This window comes from Notechis scutatus, chromosome 3, assembly GCF_049901735.1.
Source record: "Notechis scutatus isolate UNSWTSFEM ecotype Mainland chromosome 3, rNotScu1.2, whole genome shotgun sequence".
Taxonomy (NCBI): Eukaryota; Metazoa; Chordata; class Lepidosauria; order Squamata; family Elapidae; genus Notechis; species Notechis scutatus.
In genome coordinates, this window is record NC_142011.1 from 163,038,877 (window position 1) to 163,059,939 (window position 21,063).

Genomic DNA, 21,063 nt, shown 5'->3' on the forward strand with positions numbered 1-21,063 from the left:
AGAAGCAGCATGGGATGAAATTCAGCAAGGGAACACTGGTATAGAAGATGCTTGGCCTTTCATTTTCCTACCAGAAGACTTGCTCACAGTAAACTGCACAGCTTGAATCAAAATTGCACACATGCCCATGGCAGCCGAAGGAAAATGAGGTGGTGACTGTGACTAATTTCTTTTTTAAAAACATAGTAGACTCAACTGTGGCATTGACATGGTTTTTGCATTTAAAGGAAATGGTGGTGGTTGCCTTCGCTTGTCCCGTTAGGTCCAGTCTTCTCCAGATGCCTACAGAAGGTGGACTAGTTGCTTCTTACTTAGAAAAGTGGGATTGTTGTAACAGGAGGCCTTGCTTTCCTCCCTGGCAGGACCTGTTCCAAATGTTTTCTCGCCTCAGTAATAAGTGTCTAAGCCACCATTGTTCACAGCTGGAGAAAGATTAATGTTTTTTTTTTTAAATCCATTGACCTCTGATTGCCAAATCTCCCAAGAATCACGTTCTGTTAGAGAGATAGGTAGGTAAGAAACAAAAGCATGTTAACAGAAGAGAGAATGCTGAAAGGGTTAAAAGGATCCTGAAGCTTGTCATGGATGGATTTTTTCAATATTTTAAGCTGCCAGTCATTTGAGTTTGAGTTGATCATCCAACAGCTTTTGCATTGACTCACTGAAGAGCTGATCAAAATGAATTCATACAGGACCCTAAGGCTTCACCTGTGGGGCAAGCCTGGAAAATCTAGCTGACTGAAGTCATGCTGACAAAAGGACTCTGACACCTGTTGAATATTGGCAATTTCTTGTAATGAATGAATGGCTTGAATTGAAAATGTGCCCTGGTTAGCCAAATCAACATCTTTCTAAGCTGAACTGCAGCTTCATCCCCACGGCACTTTGCTGTTGTCCCTCTATTTTCAATAGATCAAGATCCAACTTTTTGCCTCTACAGACTCTCTCTTCTTTGTAACATGCTTCTTTGCGGCATAAAGTTGTTTGTAAAGCTATGCATTATGACTGCAGTTCATACATCCTAGTAGATGGTCTTTGATGCCAGCAAATTTTTCTTTAAATTTTTATTTTATAGCCATGGCAACAAGCGAACCAGGACAGCCACCACCATATTCTAATGTGTGGACTCTCTATTGTCTAACTGATTTGAAACAACAAGGTCGTAAGTCACCACCACCTCCACCACCCCTTCCACCTGTTGGAACTGGTGCTACTGTTCCCCAAGCAACCCTATTCATATCTAGTGGTAAGGACCAACCGCAGTATCTACAGCCGCAGATGTTACAACAAGGTCAACCACCACAAGTGTCCTCTCCAACTTATGTGATGATGGAAGATGGGAAGAAGGGAAATGCACCACCTTTCATTTTAGTGGGCTCTTCTGTTCAGAATAAACAGGACTGGAAACCTATCCCAGGCCATGCTGTTCTCACACAGCCGGACGCTGCTGGTACTGTGAGGAGGTTCGCTACAATTCCCGTACCAATCGCCAGGGCAGCGGATCCAAAAATGGCCAACCCCAATTTTAACCCTGCACAAGATAGCGGCAGGCCGCCAACTCCAGTTTTTCTTTCAGTTGCCATTCCTCTGGAAGATGTGATGAATGGGAAGAATGGCTCAGGAGCTGGGGATAAAGCAGCTTTTGCAGGCAGTTATGGTATAGCAGGAGAGATCACGTTTACAACTGCCTCCGTACGCAGGACAGAATAGCAAAACGGTGAGTGGATGTTCAGGCTTTGGTAGGACCGTGAAGCTTGATAAAGTTTTAAATGCACACCTTTCAAACCTGGTGTTTTTCAGATGTGTAGCCTTCAATGTCACTGATCCTCAGTCAAATATGGACAGTGAATATGACTGGAATTATATGAGAGATGAAATCTGACACATTTGTCTGAAGAGGGCTCGTAATAAAGATGTTCCTTGGTATACTTGCTCTACTGCCCTTATGAAATCTTTGAATGTTCCCAGATGTCATTCTAAGGGCACAAGCCAAAGATCAATGCCAGTTTTAAGCAAAGCAAGCAGCTTTTCTTTTCTTTTGCAATTGAATAATACTTCTACCTTTGAGGGGGAGGAGGGATGCTCAAGATTTGACAGGGTGCTGACATGTTATGTTGAGTTCCTTCGTTTTCTCTTCTTAGGGCAGGGACTGAAGCAAGTGCAGCTGCTTTAAGATGAACAAATATCAGAATATAGTAAATTTAAGAGATAATGCCCCTTTCCAGAAAGAATGTTATAAAAATACTTCTAAAGCCTAGTGCAGCTGCTTTTAAGATGAACAAATATCAGAATATAGTGAGTTTAGAGATAATGCCCCTTTTCAGAAAGTAAGTTATAAAAATATTTCTAATTTTATTTATATCCCACTTTGTATAAAAGAGTGCAGGGCAGCATACATAATTCTCCCTCCTATTTTTCTGACAAGAATCCTTTCAGGTAGGTTGGGCCAAGAGAGATGGTCCAAAGCCACCTCAAGTGTATCCATTAGATCAGTGTTTCTCAACTTCAACAACTTTTAAGATGTGTGGATTTCAACTTCCAGAATTCCCCAGCTGTATCTTAAAGTTGCCATGGTTGAGATTCCTGCACTGAATTAATACTAAATTTCTTTAAAAACCTCACCTTTTATATATAATTCAAAGGTGCAAACGAAACTCCTAATTGCCTAATTTTCTCACAACTCAAGTTGGGTTAAGCAGGGACAAGACCTGGGTCTCCCTGCTCCTAGACCATGCAAAACGTTACACCGAACCGGTAGTAACACCGGTTGAATCCCACCCCTGCCACTTAGTGTTAATGGCTCACTAAATGTTAAAGACGTATTAAATAGCACTATGAGGCTCTGGGTTAGAAGGTGCACCGGTCTGCAACCTATTCAAGCAGCCATATTGTTTTCCTGACATCCTAGGGCTGCCTTCCCAGTTGTACTTTGATTGCAAGAAATACATTTTGATTGAGTTGCAGAAGAGCACTTTATTTGGGCCTCTTTTCAGAGTCTTTTTAAAACTTAGGCTAAATCTGCTTCCTTTGAATTAAAAACATGTTAGCTAGCTTTCAACAGAAGCACTGATACATACAAACCTTTTTGGTGCATTTTTACCATTGTTTTCCTTTCATGCACGGTGCTCTTTTATCAGACTCAATGGCAGACTCCTGCAAATTTGTTTATTTCCAAGTTTAATAATAAAGAACAGCTGTTCTAGCTTGATTTTCCTGCCACTATTATAGGTAAAAGAGAGTCGTAGGGCTGTTTGTAAAATTGACTGAAGGCCCCAGCTTACAGAATGTTTCTGCACCATATTGATGGCAATAGTGTTCTCACACTCATTGATGTATGTTTGCTGTATAGGTGAGAACCATTCAAGCGACACTTGTTCAGAAGTGTTTTTCCTGAAAATACTATTTGCAATGCAATTGCATACCGTGTGTGTGTGCGCGCGTGTGTGTGCGTGTGTGATGTGGTACACTGGCTAAAAAGATAGAATAGAAATATGATTATAAAGCAGTGGTTTTAGAAGATCAAAGCATCCAAAACCACAATGAAGGTTTAGTGGGTTGAGCCATTGCTAAATGTACTGAGCTAATGTTTTTTTCCTCCCAGATTGAGAAGAGGTGCTGTCCAACATTTCACCCCAGAACGGAAAGCTGCATCTTTAATTTAAAATTGATTAACTAGTACAACCAATAAAGCAGTACAAAGAATCTGAATCTAAAGACATTTTTTCCCTATTGCTTAAGACTGGTAGCCAATTAGCATAAAACTAAAACCAGGAGTTTCCTTATGTTGATTTCCTGTACAAATTGAAAATTTAAAAATGATTCCTAGTAAAAACATGGTAACTTTTACTTCAGACATCTTCAGTAGAAATATATTGTTACCAGACCATTTTATTAGATTTACGGAAGCTTGTAAATAATTTATCAGTAAGACGAGAGATGATTCTGCTTTGAAGTAGCAAAATAGAAAACAGTGTTTCGAGAATGAGAATGAGGGGAAAAACCCCCAACCCAGATGGAACCAGAACATCCTTGCAGGCTTGAGCCCCTCTCAATGCCATCCTTCCAACATTGGACCAAGAGACCAAAAAAAGGTTTTGCTTGTAATCAATTGAGAACAAAAAATCAAACGGCACCTGTCACAGGACAGAGAAAGCCTTTATTTAATAGCAATAAAATATTCAGTTAACACTATTTCCAAACCACAGTTAAATTATACAAGAGCAGCAGTCTCTCTGGAAGTTCTGTACTCCATATTGTACAAATATATAATTTCATAAAGGTTAAAGCACCCCAAACATAGGGGTAAATTTGCTCTGTACAGTAGTCTCTCAACTGCTTTTGAAATGTACACACTTCCTTCTAGGGTTTGCTATCACAGCATAGACCCCGGTGCATTTCTTTTCATTGTAATGTCCCCACTTAATCTCATGTAGCGCGGAGCACTTTGTGTGCGGATACGGACTCTGTGGCCTTCCCGGGTTGAGCCACAGCTCCCATCATTCTTGACCTCTCAACATGCTACCAGGGCTGAAGTCCAACAATATTTGGACAACCACTAGTCCCACGTCATATATTAGTGCACTGCAGGCTTTTTTAAAAATATAATTACTTACTTTAGTTCAAATTAAATTTTTAAAGATTTAAATGGCTCTTAATTCCTTAAAGATAGCATGTTAATAAAACATGAAAGAAAAAATTCAAAGCACTGCACTAAATAGGAAAAGACATTGCTAAGTGATTTTATGCATTAATCCAATTTTAATTAAGTAATAGTAGCTTGGTGCTGAGAGTAAAAAATAAAATTATAAATGAATTATCTATGATCCTGTATTCTATTAATTAATGGAATGCTGTCTTTAGGAAGTTGACTAATTCTTCCCCAAAGTGTCATGCTCTTTTCATGCTTTAAGCCATAGAGTATTATAAGTCATGGATGTTAATTTGTTACTGAGTTGAGAAAAATGCCATGTTTTTCATTATATGCTGCTATAATTATTATTCACCAAAGAGAAAATCAAACTCAAAGGCATTTTTATTTTCCATTTAACCTGTAACTGATCTTTAGTTCGCAAATATGGGTAGCTCCCTGTCTCTCCCAAGTACAGCACCAGTGATTATGTGCAAATACATCTCGCATTCTAGGGAAAATGCCAAAAAACCCAGCACTCCCAACAACAGCCTTGAGCTATGCTGTGACAGGAGCACCAGAACCATATTCAATTGCAACCTGTCAGATTTTAATATTTTTCTAGGAATATAGGCATTAAAAAAGCACTGAAAACTGATTTAAGACTTGAATTAGGCTCAGAATTTCCAATGCATTTTAATAAATATCTGGCAGATTGAAGTAGTTTCTGTCCCAGTAGTTCCCAGAGTAAATCCAGTCATGTCCACCAGTGTGAGGATTAGGACCTTGATGAAACCACCTGAAAGAGAAAAACTGCTTAAGGAAAGGAAACTGGTACGTATTCTCATTTATGAGAAAATTTAAACTTCCATAGGCCCACAATAACTGGAAAAAATCAGTAAATAATCATCATCCTGATCCTTAGGCTTTCTGAGCTATTTATTGCTACCGATCTGTTGAAACAAAGGAAAGGGAAAACACAAAGGAAACTTTTAAGGAAAATGTGCAAATGTACAATGTACTGTGGTAAAGATAAAAGGCCTTTGGGCTAGTCCTCATCTAGTAACTGCCTTGGATAGGTGATTGGAAATACAACAGCAATAAACTGTAATAAAATTAATATCCCAACCAAAGCAGGCATTTACAACAAAAGCTTTCGGTGTCAATTTCAGGCACAGCAGTGGCCAGAGGGTTCTAATGAACTAATTAAATTCACATAGCTGAGCTTGTTAACTTTGGATTAGTGCTTTTGTGGGAAACCTGGATTGTGAAGAGAAGTAGCTCAGGAAAAGGTAGCTTGTTTAATGTCTGTGGAGATTCTCAGTCATCCAGGTCATGGTTGTCCCAAAGGTTCTTTTTTCAAGAGGCAACTGGACTTGTTTTTCTTTGAAAACATTTTGCCTCTCATCCAAGACTGTCTCTGCTCAGCTCTGACTGGATGGTGGGGAGGATTCCTTGCAGACAGCTGGTCATTTGCATTCTTTGAGAGAGTTCTTGAGGCCACTTGGAGTTTTATCTGTCCTCAGGATCACCTGAGTAGTGCAAATGGGTATAAAGCCTTCTTGGAACTACTGAAAAACAAAGTCCAGTTGCCTCTTTAAAAAAAGAAACTTTGGGATAGATTGCTTAAGCAATCTCTCTGCCTTATGAGGAAATAATGAATAAACAAAAAGCCAAATAGTTTAGGCACAGGACACTGTACCAGAGAACTTAATCTGAAAGAGAAAATCTTTGCAGAGTCTTTCAGTCACATGTTCACTTGATGACTGTTTTCCTTAATAGCTGAGTTGCAAGAACCAACTGAAATCACTAAATGAGAACTACCTGTATTTTATCAAACTGGTAGAGTGGGATATTTTGGCAAAAACTCTGCTGTGGAAGCAGCTTTCCCTTGGGAGTGCTGGCTTTACTTTTCCTTTTTATCCACACACTAACCCAAAGAGCTGGAAGGGCAGGGAAAAGTGTCAGCTCTGAGGCCGGATTAGGAAGAGAGGCCACAGAAGTTGTGGAAGCTGCCTGAAAAAGTCCACTAGAGAATTTTAAGCTAGTAATTCAATGGAAACCAAAGAAGCGAGTTTCTTCTCACATTGTGAGAACAGAATCTGGTTTCAATAAAAAATGCATCCATTATTAAATAGAGAACCTGATAGGACAACAAAGATAATCCTTGGAAGAAACAGTAGGAGGACTAGTTGATCAGCAAAGAAAAAAAAAAACTTCACAATAATCTCAGCTGAATGGGAAACAAATAAATTAGATAAAAGGAACTTTATTAATACCCATGGCATCACTTGTTATAATCTTAAATCTTCAATGAAAATCCAAACATGTCAGCATAATAACAAAATAATATTAGAAGAGAGCCTGGGTCACTGGTTGGCAAAACATAATACATAATACACAAAAGCAAAACAATACTCTGAATTTAACAAAGTATTAATAAACAGCTAAGAGTACAGCCTGTTGAGATAAATTCATGCCAACTTTTTAATATGGCAACTTTTTTAAATATGAAGGCCAAGTCAGAAAGGCACATAAAGCTATTAAATTGAAATTAGGTTCTGACATAGAAATAGAAAAACATACAGAGGCAAAAAAAAAATGTTCAAGAGTGTCTATAATAAATTGCTAATTTATAAATCAGTCCACCCCAAGAATGTCAAACTCGAAGTGCTTAGATCTGGTCTGCGGGGCCACCTTGGAAACAGTGAAGGATCGGCCCATAGTCCCTCTTCCAGCGAAAACGGAGCCAGGGCCACATGTGGCCCTCCCAAGCTCTGTTTTTGCTGGCAGAGGGTTTCAGGAGCTTCTTGAGGCTGAAAACAGCTTGCAAGGGCCACGCACAGCCTTCCCAAGCTCAGTTTTCACTGGCAGAGTGCTCGGGCCACCACAGGTACCCCCCGACACTGATGTCGAGCTGGCCACACCCACCCCAGCCATGCCCACCCGGTCCTACTAGGTCAAACAATCCTGGTGCGGCCCTCAATGAAATTGAGTTTGACAGCCCTGGTCTACCCCATATACTAGAAAATAAAAAGAAGCCATGCATTCAGCAACTCTATCCAAATCCTCACTTGAGGCTCCTGAAAGAGAAATTTAGATTCCTACCTTATTTCTGGATAAGCCTACTTAAACTTTGAAGGTTAAAAGACCTGCAAATGTGCCTATAGGCTTCTTGGTGCCAGGGGAACTGAAGCACCAATGTCAATAACACTGTGGTGGTTGTAACATGCTGCTTCAGCAAGCCTATTTTTCATGTTCAGGCTAGAGACTGTTTGCTCCAAACAGCAGCATTGCATGTAACATACCCGGCATAACGTATTACGGGCTGAAAGAAGGGCTCATCTCCCAGGCTATTTCCAACATCTTTGTATAACATCTCTAAACAGATATGCTCTGCAGCATTATGAAGGGTTAAGAAATACCCTAAACAAACACCTTTTAGAAGTCACAACTCTGCAATTCATAATAATGAATAAGATATATTTATTTACTTATTAAATAAATTAATATGGCCATCCATTTCATACACCGTGACTCTAAAGTTTGGAGTTTATTTAATACAAAGAAGTTTGTATAAATATACATATTAAGGAATAGGCTTGCGCTGGAATAAGCAGGGCTTTTGGAAACCTTAAAATGATAAGGCCGTTAAATTTCTTGGCAGATGAGGGCGTGAACCTTGATTCCAGTCTTCCAGCCCACTTTAGAATGCTTGGCCCTTTGTTGGAGATGACAAGAGAAACCCATAGCACAATCAAAGTAGTCATGTTTTTGTGGAAATCAACAATGAATCATTGTTTTAGTCACCTCCTGATTCATTGTAATGACGATGAACTTGTGTCCAAACCTGAATTATATCATGCAGTACTAAGAGTAGCACAAAGGCCACATTTTAAAAAATCATGATGAATGCTTCCCTTCACCAAAGTAAAAACTAAGAACATCTTCCACTGTAAAGGCAAAGGAAGTAAACTAATTCCAAGATAAATGTTGAGTGCTAAGCATGGCACTGAAATGCTAAAAAAGCACCTTTGCCATATGATGTTTCTTTCAGTTGTTTTGCAGTTAAAACTATTCATCCCAGCCAGGATTATCCTGTTACGTCAGCACTATCTGCAAGCAGTTAAAAGGCTGCGGAAAGGATTGAAGGAAAAACAATACCACTTCCATGTCCAAATGGAAGCCGCTTAAAAAATGGAGCATAGGAAAGTATTTGAAAAAAGATGAATGGGCCCCTCTTTGGTTCCCTATAAATATATTGCTTTTTCTTATTTTATATGGATCAATATATTTCATACATGGGGGTTTACAATATCACTCTATGGTTTTATCCTTATAACTTCTCTGCAGAAAGAGATTTCAGTTTCTGGTTTTAAACATTATGTGATCCTCCTAGATTTCTGCAGAAGATTCAGATACTATTTTGCAACGCTTTCTATTCCCTATTGCACAGAGGAAAAACACTTAAGAGCTATCAATCTGGTAACAACCCCAAACTAGATCTGAATAAAAATGCAACCTGACTGAAATATTTTATAATCTACTTTATCCATAACAGCAATATTAGAGCAAAGGCATGAGCAAATGGTGGTAGTTGCATAACTATGAATTTTTAAAAGAAATCTTTAAAACTATTAATATTGTACCTTTCTAGTGAAAAATGTACAGATAGTCCTTGCTTAAAGACTGCCTCATTCAGCAACTGCTTGAAATTACAAAAGTGATGAAAAAATAATTTTATGACCAAAGGTCATATTTATGTCCCTTGCTGCATCCTCAGTCAAGTGATCACCATTACAGTCAATACACCTTGTCCTGTGATTGACTGTTGCTTTTCTACCTCTCCTTGCAAAGAGGAGTGGAGGGAATGGAGAGGAAGGTATTACAAGAGAGTAAGCAGGCACACAATGCGGAATGCACTGGGCTGTTTGCATAGTGTGCTGATGCCTGTCAACTCTACCACATCAATGTGTAATGTTTGCCTGCTTGTAATCTCTTTCTTTCCAATGAATGCTAATGCAGTCATTCATTCTCTTCTTGCTAATTCTTGCTAATTGTCCCAGTGAAGGGAGTGGATTAGGAGACATACAAAAGACAAAGACAAAAGTGGAAAACTAACTAATCTTGTTAAAGTTTTGAACCAGTATTTCTGGGGTGAGTATTCAAAGGGCAGGGTAATGGGGGAAAGAAAAGCATAGTCTGGTCGCTTAATATCCCACTTAGTGATTGTTTCACTTAACAATAGGACTGCCGATCTCAACTGCGGTTGCTCAATTCAGACTACCTGTACTTCAGATGCTTAAATATAACGTTTAAATCTAAAGAGCATTACTAGAGAGATTCAGAAGTGCCCCTTCCAAATATATCATGGATTGAATGCAGAGTAAGATAAGTTTCCCAACAGAAAGCTCTTAAAGGGGTAGCCAAATTTGTTATTTTAAGCAGTACATTATTTAAGCAGATAGTCTTGTTACCCCTATAACCACAAACCAATTATAAAGTCCAAATTTTAATCCGTATGATTGTGTACAATTACATAATCACACCAACTGTCCAAACTCAATCTTATTTAGTGGACTTCACAATTAAATAAGAGTGATTTTCTGATAAATAGCAATGAAATTCAAACTTTTCTCCACTGAATCTGAAATCCATTTACCTGAGTTCCAATATATTCAGGTTTTATAATATTTTCATCAATTCTGGAGTAATTTCACTATAATAAGTGATTGTGTATTGCTAACCAAAAAGTTAATTCTTTTCCTGAAAAACCAGAAGGTAATGCTAAATCTAAACCTTTTAAAAGCTTTACGTGAAGCAAGAGTTACTATATCAAGAAGCTCTGGATCAAAGGAACAGACTATTGACTAGCTATTGTTGCACAATGTTTAAGATACCACAAGAAGGTGAGTATTGCCATTGTTTAGAATGATAATTCCAAGAGCACAGCACCTCACAAGCAATGCATCTTTTAATGGTAATATTAAACAATGGTAATATTAAGAATATGCAGGCAAGAGGCTAAGTTCAAAGCAATTTGTCCATTATCTTATCATAAACATAACTCTTCTCTGTTTACAAACCTTGTCTTCCAGTCTTCCTCTGACTTGGACCTGTTTTTACGAGCAGCTCTTTGTTTTTCTTCAAGCCTTTTCTTTTCTTCACTGGCTACATCTACCAAAAGTTTTTAAAAAGGGGGGAGAACAGGATGTATCAATTATAATATACTAGAGTAATACTTGAGTGGTAACAATGTATAAATTCAGTAATAATTCATAATTTTGATTAGTATAATTTATATAAGATTTCTGCATATTTTCACAAACTTTATTATGTAGCAGATAGTTCAACAATAAATTAACCCTTTTATCTTCCATGCTCCAAATAAATGGGTTGGCTAATTTGAAATATTTGGTATGTACTCCTCTTTTCAAGATTAAATAACAGCTTTTTTCCTTTATTCATTTACAATATTTTGTACAATATGCATTTTGTTTATATAAAAGCAATAATTTTAACAGCATTATTGGTACCAAAAAAACCAAACAATCCCCAATAAAAAATTCTGTTTTTCTGTTTTCATGAGAAAGGCAAGCTCGTGCAATGTTTCTCAAACTTGCATCCTGACCCAAAAGTTGAACTCATCTTAAAATTGCAAAGTTTGAGAAATACTGAGCTAAATTTCCCCAAAACAGGCAATACTTTATCATTTATATATGAAAAAACAGACAAACAAGCTGCCTTCTTGATTCTGGCCTGGAGAGATCCAATGCAAATATTCTTAAACAAGGCTTCAGGTATTTCCTAATAAAAACTAGAGATAGGATGACTGCAAATTCTTTGCAGGGAAATTGTAGAAGCATGTAAAAAAATAATTAAAGCAGTTGTGTCTTTTTCCAGGTTTATGCAGCTACTTCAGAAGTTGCTTCCACTTTCTTCTGTCAAATGCACATATGGAAAAACAGCAAGGAGCAGCTGTGTGAATTCAAAAAGATGTGACTGTTTCAATTATTTGAAAAGAAGAACCTTGTGTTCCAAAGCTCACTCTTATTGCATTACTTTTTTTATTCACCATCGTATGTATCAACAGGTTGCTCTGTAAAACATGATTGCCACAATAGACTTAAATATTTCAACATTCTTATGTCAAGAAACTTTAAACCCAGACTATTGAGTTACCTATTTCACCATTTTCCATAGCTCTTACATCTGGCCTTAGCCTGCAGTCAGTTTTAGGAATAACACTTTCCATTTCCTGATCCAATTCATTCAACATCATAGCAAAGGTGGTAAAGTTGTACATCTACAGATAAAATAAATAGCTTTAGAATGTTCCATTTATAAAGAAATATTAGTTGTTAATATGTTTGCAGCCTGTAAAGAAAGTGTCCAATCAAATAGTTGAGGAATCAGTTCAGGACCTTTTTCTATATTCATTACATTAAAGTGAGCTAGAACAGGGATCCCCAACCCCTGGACCGTGACCCACTACCGGGTCACGCGCCATTTGGAGCCAGGCTGCAGAAGCAGTGGGCGAACATGCACACATGCAAATCTCCACTTGTGTGAGCAGTGAGCAAGCATGTGCACCATTTGCATGAATGGTGGGTGCGTGTTCCCTCCAGTCCCACAAACGGAGCTGGGTGCATGCTTGCTAGCTGCTTGGGCAGAACCATCCTCTTTTCCTCTCCCCGCTGGTCTGTAAAGCTGGAAAGGTTGCGGAACTCTGGGCTTGTTTATATTCCACCTTTATTATTTTTACAAATAACTCAAGGTGGCAAACATAACCAACGTATCTTCCTCCTCTTATTTTCCCCTCAACAACAACCCTGTGAGGTGAATTGGGCTGAGAATGACCAGCCCAAGGTCACCCAGCTGGCTTTCATGGCTAAGGTGGGACTTGAACTCATGGTCTGTGGCTTTCTAGCCTGGTGCCTTAACCATTAAACCAAGTTGACTATATATGCAAAATATGCAAATAAAATCAAAGTTATTGAAGAGGCACTAGAACCACAGAAAAAGACAAATTAGATGAATCAGAAAGTGGTAGCAGGAAGGGGGTGTTCTCTTTAAAGAAAAAGTGGGTAGGATTTTAATTGTTTTCAATTTTGAGAAAGTTTTTTGTATGCATTAGAACCCAAACAAAATATATTCCCCTCTAACCCCCAATTTTATTTATCTTCCAGGAAAACTGCATCTTCAAAGTTTTCACTTTGGAATTTGGCAACACAATTTTGGGAGCTCTAACAATAAGGTTCAAAGGTAACCCCTGGACGACTTCTCACAAATGAAGAAGAATGGGCTTTCCTGCCTATACTGCTGTTTCAACTCTCAACATTAAAAAAGTATAATCCTAACTAATATTAAGAGGAAAGAAAAATAATTCAAGTGATAAATCTTCAGACAAGAAGGCTACTAACGCAACTCTACTAGCAACTGCTCCCATGAAATAAACTAATTATGTTTAGGTAAAGGGTTCACTTTTTTTCCACTTTCTTCACTGTGTAATTTCCAACAGCAAGACTGACAAAAATGTAGACAAATGTTTCTCGACCGTGGCAATTTAAGTTGTTTGGACTTCATCTTCCAAAATTCCCCAGTTTGTTGACTGGGGAATTCTGGAAGAAGTCCACATATAAACTGGCTAAGGTTGAAAAACACTGATGTATACTATTGAATTCAAGGCTTCTCTCACCTGTGTCGAGTTTGAAGGCCTTGGAGCTATTTTCCATAACAACACACTTCCAGGAATCACACATATACTCTCACATTCTGGCAAGGGAATCTCATCCGGCTCATCAGAATTGCCTGTCTACAATGTAGTGTGAAAACCAGCACATTACATCCAGAAATAACATTTTAGTGCAGCTCTGTAAACATAATGCAGCTCTATGTACAACTATATAAAAAGGTTTTCCGTGTCCAGTTGTGTCCGATTCTAAGGATTGGTACTCATCTCGGTTTCCTAGCCAAGGAAACTAGCATTGTCCAATGATGCTTCTGTGCTCATGTGGCTGGCATGATTATACTGTTACCTTCCCACTGATGTGGTATGTTTTTATCTACTTTGCATTTGCATGCTTTTGAATTACTAGGTTGGCAGAAACTACAGCAAGAATGGGAGCTTCACCCTGTCACATGGTGCTTGGGTCTCTAACTGCCAACTTTCTGATTGACAAGCCCAGCACCTTAACCGCTAGGCCACTACGCTTCTATACAACTATACAAATAACTGCTAAAAGAACATCTAGAATGTCTTAATTATTTTACTGATACCATCTTTACAATGACAAACCAACCTTTAGGGCAAATGGATAATAAAAATGAATAATTCTGAAGATTTGATAAGAAGATCTCTCTTTCCCTCTGAGGAGGCATGTCCAAGTTTAGAGTATTTCACTGGTTGGTTGCAGTATTGAATTATTTGCTTTGCCTCTACTGGCAAATGCACAAAAAAGCAAACAAGTTAGCAGAGAAGAAAAGGGCCCTTTTTCATTAAGCAGGACTAACACCGTCCTATGGCCAGCAGAAAAAGGCAATTGATTGGCCCTCAACTAGCTTCTGAAGAAGCCAGAGAAAGATAAGCCCCTCCTTGGCAGTCAATTCAGAAATCAAGAGTAGATGAAGACTGTGACTGACCCCTTCATTAGATAATTAGACAGTTGGTATGCTCTAATTCCAAGGTTAACATTCCCCAAAACAAAAGTACTGCAAAATGCTAGTGGGATATACTTGCCTAATCTGATATAATGTAATTGAGAATAACCAACACATGTTTGTAAATTTCAGCAAGTGTTTTGCCATCATGCTCTTCTCCTACTTGCATTTTTTGTTTCTCAATTCTTTCTTGCTTTTTAAACCTTTTTGTTCTGCAGGTCCCAAACTAGAAATACCTGTCCTGCTTCATTTGTTTTTGAAGTGTTTAGTTCCTCCCAGGTTTTAAGAAACAGCTTAAAACGCCTTTGCTTCAATTAAATTTAATATGTGCTGGTACTGGCTTTTTACTTTTTCGGATAGCAGAGCCATATTTATAAATAATTTAGAACAGTACTTGGCTCTATGAAAATATTACTAAACAAACATCACTGCCTCAAATTCCAAGTACTTTGGTTACTTCTTTTGTTCATGGACCTTTATGTAACGTGATGAAAATTTTGGTATCATATAGCTTATAGAAGAGATAGATATCTTTTTGCAATTACTCATCCATAAAAAGTCATGTACATCATTAGACAACGCTTACTCAAACAGCCAATTCCCATGGCAAATTATTGCAACTAAGAATTTCAAACATGAAATTTTATTATAAAAGCCATGACCCAAATATATAAAATGCCTGTATGTACCTAAACATTTTGAATATATAATTTTTATAGTCTCCATGAAACAAACAAACCTATACATTTATCATACCTCATGTATATGGAATATGCAAATTTAAACTCCCTCAGTTATAATTTATAGAGTCAAGTTTTGGTACATTTAAGCCTTTGTAGTGGGCGATGAAACTAGAACACTTCAAAAATTTCTAAAAGAACCTCAACTTTAAATCTCTCCCGTAGATTGAGCTGTGATATTCTGTATCTTTTCTGACTATATAGTGCTTCAGGACCAAGTCAATGCTCTTATTGTGGGTATTTTGCTCTGAAACTAGCAAGTTTTTATTTAACCATATTTGTCAAAGTATGTAAGAAGAAAAGCATAGTATGTCCTTATTCCCCTGGAATCAGCAGAAAATTTTATAGTCTTTTTGTATTAAGAATATCATTAATATATGACTGATGATACAGCTACCAAGTGAAGGAGCATTTAAAATGAAGACATTCTAAAAGGACATAAGTAAATACCCAATTTGACTGAAAACATAATCATCCAAAAGTGAAACCACTGAAATCAAAAAGAATTAATCAGCTTTTGGCTGGATTACCTTGGTAAATAAAAATTACCTTTATTTTAAATGTACTTTGAATAATGTCATAATCTAGATGCTTGAGGTCTTTTATTTATTTATATTCTGTGTTTATTATTTTTACAAATAACTCCAGATAGTGAACATATCCAACACAGCATCTTTCTCCTATTTCCCTCACAACCACCCGGTGACTAGAATTGGGTTGAGAGAGTCGAAGGTTGTCCAATTGGCTTTCATGGCCAAGGTGGGACTTGAACTCAGTCTCTGCTTTACAGCCCAGTGCCTTAACCACTAGACCAAATTGGCTTTTTTCTGCATTATTTGATGAACCCCATAGCAGACATAATCTGGGACATTTAAGAGTACTACAATCCCCTATCTTAAAAAAGAACAAAGAAAAAAAAGAAACTCACAACTTTTAATGATAACCTATCTTGCAATAATTAATCTATGGTCAAAGCAAATAACATCACAAATGCAATGGAAATAAGGCCATTGCCTATTTTGAAATATTTCCAAAGGTTTCTAAATTTATAGTTACTAGGTATTAAGCAAGCCATTCAAGCCACTAGTTTGAATGACTATCTGAAGTTTATTAATGTGAATGCTAGCATTCCTCTTACCTGTTTTCTGTTTTTGTCTTCAGTTTTTATTTTAATTTTATCGGAATAATTTAATAGAAAAAATGTAAGCCAAGTTCCATGTGTGTGTGCGCGTGTGTGCGTCTGTCTATCATCTATCAATCTTCTAATCTAATTTGTTTATGAGATTTTACTCTACTGCTCAAAAGTTTTCTTCCTGGCTACTATGTCAAAAAGCCATCCATTCACCCATTAATTACAATATTGGCACCAAATTTGCTGGCTTTCATGAGGAGTTCCAAACTAGTATGATATAGATTTTACAGTATATCAAAAGTGGAAAGTACTCTGATGTTGGTTCACAAGTGAGATGAGAGGAAACCATGGTAATGAAATCTCTAGTGGTTATCTGAATTGGCCTACAGTATGTGATAAGTCATTGGAATCCCAGAAAAGAAAACTTTTAACATATCTGGAACTCTTTGAGAAAGTATGGAGTTTATGGAATAATTTTCAAAATCGTACATATCTTCCAACAGTTATTTCAGAACAGAATACTTATTCTTTCAATATTTAAAGAGAAATTACTGTTGATACTCTATTTTTAGTATTATTAATACCTGTTTATTGTTTTTCTTCTCTTCTGTGTTTTTCTTGTCATTCTTTTTGTAAGCTTCAAATGTAGCAATATCGACACTGTACAAACACTCAGTCCATTTTCCATAGAGTGCACACAGTTTCTTTTTGCTGTCAAACCACCCAAAAACAATTAATTTTAGAAATATTACTGTTTTGGATTAGCTAAGTTCCTATTTTGTACCCAAAGTTACACAAAGCAGACTCTACAGAATGTTATCAATACTGTATTTGAACCACATTATCAAAATATTTACATCCCTGAAATATTTATCCCCACATATTTTAGTAATACATGGTTTTATTTACCTTTTATCTTGAATATAGCCCTCAACTTTGTGTAGTTCTTTTCCAAAAAGGCCACAGGGCTTGAAGTTTAGCATGCATTTTTCACCAGTTCTATGAAAGAAATATTAAACCGCTTAAATATATACATTATCCTTGAAGTGCACTGCTAATGGAACTTAAAAAAAAAACTACTTTGATGTTCACCATGGATATTGGTTTTCTAATCTACTAGTGGTTACTATTTCTTTACAGTGACAACATTACTTGTTGTTTATTGTTGCCTTGAAATTAAAGTAGTTGTTCTATTAATGTTTAATATGAAGCAAATTTAATTTTCAAACCAAATAGTAAATTTCCATCTTACTTGTGATTGGTTATTTCCATATTTCCATATTGCTCAATCCAAAGTTTGCCCACAATAATATTATGTACACAGCATGTAGGATTCGTCCATGTATATGCCTCATTGTGTCTGAAAAGGAAAATAATAAAACTAATTAAGATTCATACAAGGCTTTTAAAATGACCATATGGTCTTACAAAGTGCACAAATCAAGGTATTATTCTTTCCCATTATCAATATAACAGCAAATGTGATACTATCAATCACACACAAATGTTTGTTTTTTGTTTTCCACAGCACAGATAATCCAGGAAAAATAAGATCCACTGATAGGAGATTGTTTTATTAATATAATAATATGAATTCCTAAAAACATGGCGATTTCAGAATAGTTCATACGTTACTGTATGTAGTTTCCTGCTTGTCAAATATAGATTATTAAGGTCAATTTATTATAAGTCACATAAAAATGATTTTAGTAAAACAGTCATATATACTTTACTATTATTTGTGTTCACACAATGGATTAAATTCCATTCATTCTATGTCTGCATTGCTTGCAATTTCTAATCTAGTCCAAGATTAATACTGACCAACTTACTCAAGAAGCTTTAGAGTTATTATTCCCTTTGGTTCTGCTTCAACACTCTTTCCCCAAAACTTGAGTTTAGGATAAATGGAACCATGAAATATGAAGTCATTATTCAGTCCTTCAGCATAAAAAGCACTGATTGGTGGATGATGACTAACTTGTTCCGAAATGAGTCTGAATCCAAGATCCTCTCTATGCAGGAAAATAAAGTGATAATTAACAATGTTTATCTACAAAATGGGGTAAACACAAACATTTCCATATCAATTTTTATCACACACAAAAAAAAATTCAAAATTTTAATTATTACTGGAATATTTGAGGGCAAGTTATGTTTTCTTAATATACCAATAGTACTGAACTACACAGAAAAGACACAAAAGATAATTCTCAAATGAAGACTTTAACTAATCTAGCTACTAAGTAGGGAGTCAATACTTTTAACACTGCATAAACCACAACGGGCTAATTTTGTCTTTCCACTTCATGCCCAAGAAAGAATACCCAGAAAAGTTTAATCATGCATTTATTACCTGAAAAGTTCATATGTCTCTCCAAGTAATGGATTGAATGGCTTTCCTGTACGTTCCCACTGAGAGGCTACAGCTGAGACAGCAAAAGCAGCTACACACTGTTGAAAAGGCAATTTTATAACTTATTTCTATTGACTCACTAGAAAAATCTTATTTAATCTGCAGCTTTTGAAGCATTCATTCTCATGAAGTCAAATCTGTCCCATTTGACTCATGTTCAGCTTCTAATGACTATACAGACACGTTCTGGTTCTCTTCTCATATGAAAAAGGTAGTGAGAAACATTTAAAATGTTAAAAAGGGAGATCAAATTATCACCATTACTTTTTAAGAAGCTAAACAAACCTGCTTAAAGCTAAATTGCAGGTCAGACATTCAGTAGCTTCACTTTTATAATATCACTGTAAAGAAAGATCTAATTATAATTTATTTCTTCAAATAACCTTCACTTAAATTCATAAGATTTTCTAGAAATAAACAACCCAATTGTTTTCCAACTCTTGAGATAGAAGTACCCTCATTCTTTCAACGGGGTCAGGAAGCAAGCTGGCTTTATGAATTAAGTATGTATGCTCCATGTATTCTGTCAGTCGCTGTAGGAAACTCAGGGGCTCATTAAAAATTACTGGCATAGTGATCTTGGACAGCTCCTAGAAGAAATTTAAAAGCAATATTACAAAGTGTGTGTGAAGGTTTATATAACTTATCCCAGAATAGTTTTGGTTTACCATAAAAACAAAGTTTGATTATTAGCAAAAGAAGTAAACATAAACCTAGATATAAATTTATACTACTAACTTAAAGAACAGCCAATATGGCCTAATGAGTATCATATTCAAGTCTAGATAAAAGAATTGTATATCCATACTGAATCTGAAGATTGTGATTTTGGACCACTGTACACTCAATCTGATCTCTTTCACAGGGTTGTTGAAATGATAAAATGGATAAGTAAGAGAAAAACTATGTATAGCATGAAGGCAAGTTAATATATACACTATACTATTGTAAAACCAAAGTTACACAAGAATGGAAAGATCAAGCCCTTATTAGTCTCTGCTTTACAGTGTCTAACAACTACTTGAGCAAATATTTAGGGCTCTTTAATATGTTATTAGTGCAAAGAATCAATACTGACTAGGTGACTTCACTTAACAGGCACTATATACCTTTTTTTTAAAAAAAAAAAAATCCAAAATATTCTTCTATTAACATGCATGTAGGATATTTAATATATTCAAACAACTTCCTGGCTGGCAGTACAAATCTACAGTTTCTCAGTGATCTTGCCTGAACCTAATGGAAAATGGAAGAAAGTGTATTGAATGACTCTCACTCCATGTTTGTAGGAAAACGTTACAACGCCTAGTAAGTATATTAACTTTCTGAATAATTCTTCTCTCCTTATATCTCTTTACACTGCCAATTAGTTTTCCTAAGTTTAAGTGGGCTGAAAATAAAACACTGCAGATTTTATAAATGAGTAAATAAATGGACAAAAAGGATTTGACAATGTGATGGAATGGACTAAAAGCACTCTTTAATGCATTCTATAGGGATAAAAAATACACAATAATTTATTTCAGAAATGCTGTGATTAAAACATAATGAAACCATAAACAATACAAATTTGTTAGTATAACAAAGCTCTGTTAAAAATCATATTTACCTACCATTCCAATGCACTTTCTCAAGATACTCCAAATACTGAAGTCATTTCTTGAAAACATTGGAGAGGGCAAGCTTGTCCTAGATTGGAGTGGAGGCAAAAAAAGTTATTTAATATGCTTCCAAATTACACAGAATATACTTTATACTATTTAAAACAAATCGTGAACACAGGCCTATGTACCTTAACACTAGAAGCCAGGTTTTAACAACTTTTCTTCCACACCTCCTCACTCATGACGAATATATTCTCAAACCAGTTATGCATCCTATTATAAAACTTCCACCGGCTTTGTGGGAAGCAAAAACACACCTCTGGTTTTGAGACAAGTGCAGATAAGGATTTTGATGTGAGCCTTATATATTGGAGCACTGGAGACTCCTTCACGAACTTCCTTATGTGGAAATCAATTCCCAGAATTCTCAGTCTCTTGTGCTAGCTAGAATTCTAGAAGCTGCTTTACACTACGGGAAGTTGTTCAAGTTTAATTACTTGCTTATAAAGACTTCTACCCCATTCAGTTCCTATTCCAGATTGCTTTAGACATAAAAAGTATTCTAAAAACTTGTAAGTTACAGATGCCAACATGATTATTGTATTATTGGAGCCTCCCATGAGTGAGTGAGCATGTAGTTAAATAATTTAACCTTTTGGCTCCCCCCGCCCCAATTGTGGGTAGGTTATTAAGGGCTTAAACTAAATGCTTTTAAAAGTCTGAGCTTCTTCAAAGCACTAAAACAGTTCCTCACTCCACCCAATTTTGGAATTCGGTCTTTGACATAATATGCAAAGCTTTATATGGAATACCTCCAAAAAAGAAAACTGTCCATTCCTGAAGTAAAACTGAGGATCACAGAGACTTATCTGAGCTTAATGTTG

General features: G+C 36.4%; 2 protein-coding genes across 15 annotated transcripts in view; one reads left to right on the forward strand and one right to left on the reverse strand.

Annotated features, from left to right (window-relative positions):
- Window positions 1-13,100, forward strand: part of CABYR (calcium binding tyrosine phosphorylation regulated) — a 30,276-nt gene extending 17,176 nt beyond the window's left edge. For 3 of the 7 annotated variants that reach the window (XM_026670280.2, XM_087961641.1, XM_087961643.1), the window contains exons 5-6: window positions 1,076-1,717; window positions 3,602-4,646. In XM_026670280.2, coding sequence (XP_026526065.1) covers window positions 1,076-1,710 — 635 coding nt within the window. In that variant the 3' untranslated portion in view covers window positions 1,711-1,717; window positions 3,602-4,646. Of the gene's footprint in view, window positions 1-1,075; window positions 1,718-3,601; window positions 4,647-12,816 lie in introns of those variants that run through there. The other 4 variants (XM_087961645.1, XM_087961646.1, XM_087961642.1 and 1 more) reach the window with 4 other exon arrangements.
- OSBPL1A (oxysterol binding protein like 1A) overlaps window positions 4,137-21,063 on the reverse strand; it is a 79,378-nt gene continuing 62,451 nt past the window's right edge. For all 8 annotated transcript variants that reach the window (XM_087961638.1, XM_026670338.2, XM_026670340.2 and 5 more), the window contains 11 exons: window positions 20,189-20,264; window positions 19,031-19,165; window positions 18,516-18,613; window positions 17,992-18,174; window positions 17,412-17,519; window positions 17,069-17,158; window positions 16,744-16,870; window positions 13,326-13,442; window positions 11,810-11,933; window positions 10,714-10,804; window positions 4,137-5,426 (listed from right to left, as the gene is read on the reverse strand). In XM_087961638.1, coding sequence (XP_087817764.1) covers window positions 5,324-5,426; window positions 10,714-10,804; window positions 11,810-11,933; window positions 13,326-13,442; window positions 16,744-16,870; window positions 17,069-17,158; window positions 17,412-17,519; window positions 17,992-18,174; window positions 18,516-18,613; window positions 19,031-19,165; window positions 20,189-20,264 — 1,252 coding nt within the window. In that variant the 3' untranslated portion in view covers window positions 4,137-5,323. The remainder of the gene's footprint in view (window positions 5,427-10,713; window positions 10,805-11,809; window positions 11,934-13,325; window positions 13,443-16,743; window positions 16,871-17,068; window positions 17,159-17,411; window positions 17,520-17,991; window positions 18,175-18,515; window positions 18,614-19,030; window positions 19,166-20,188; window positions 20,265-21,063) is intronic.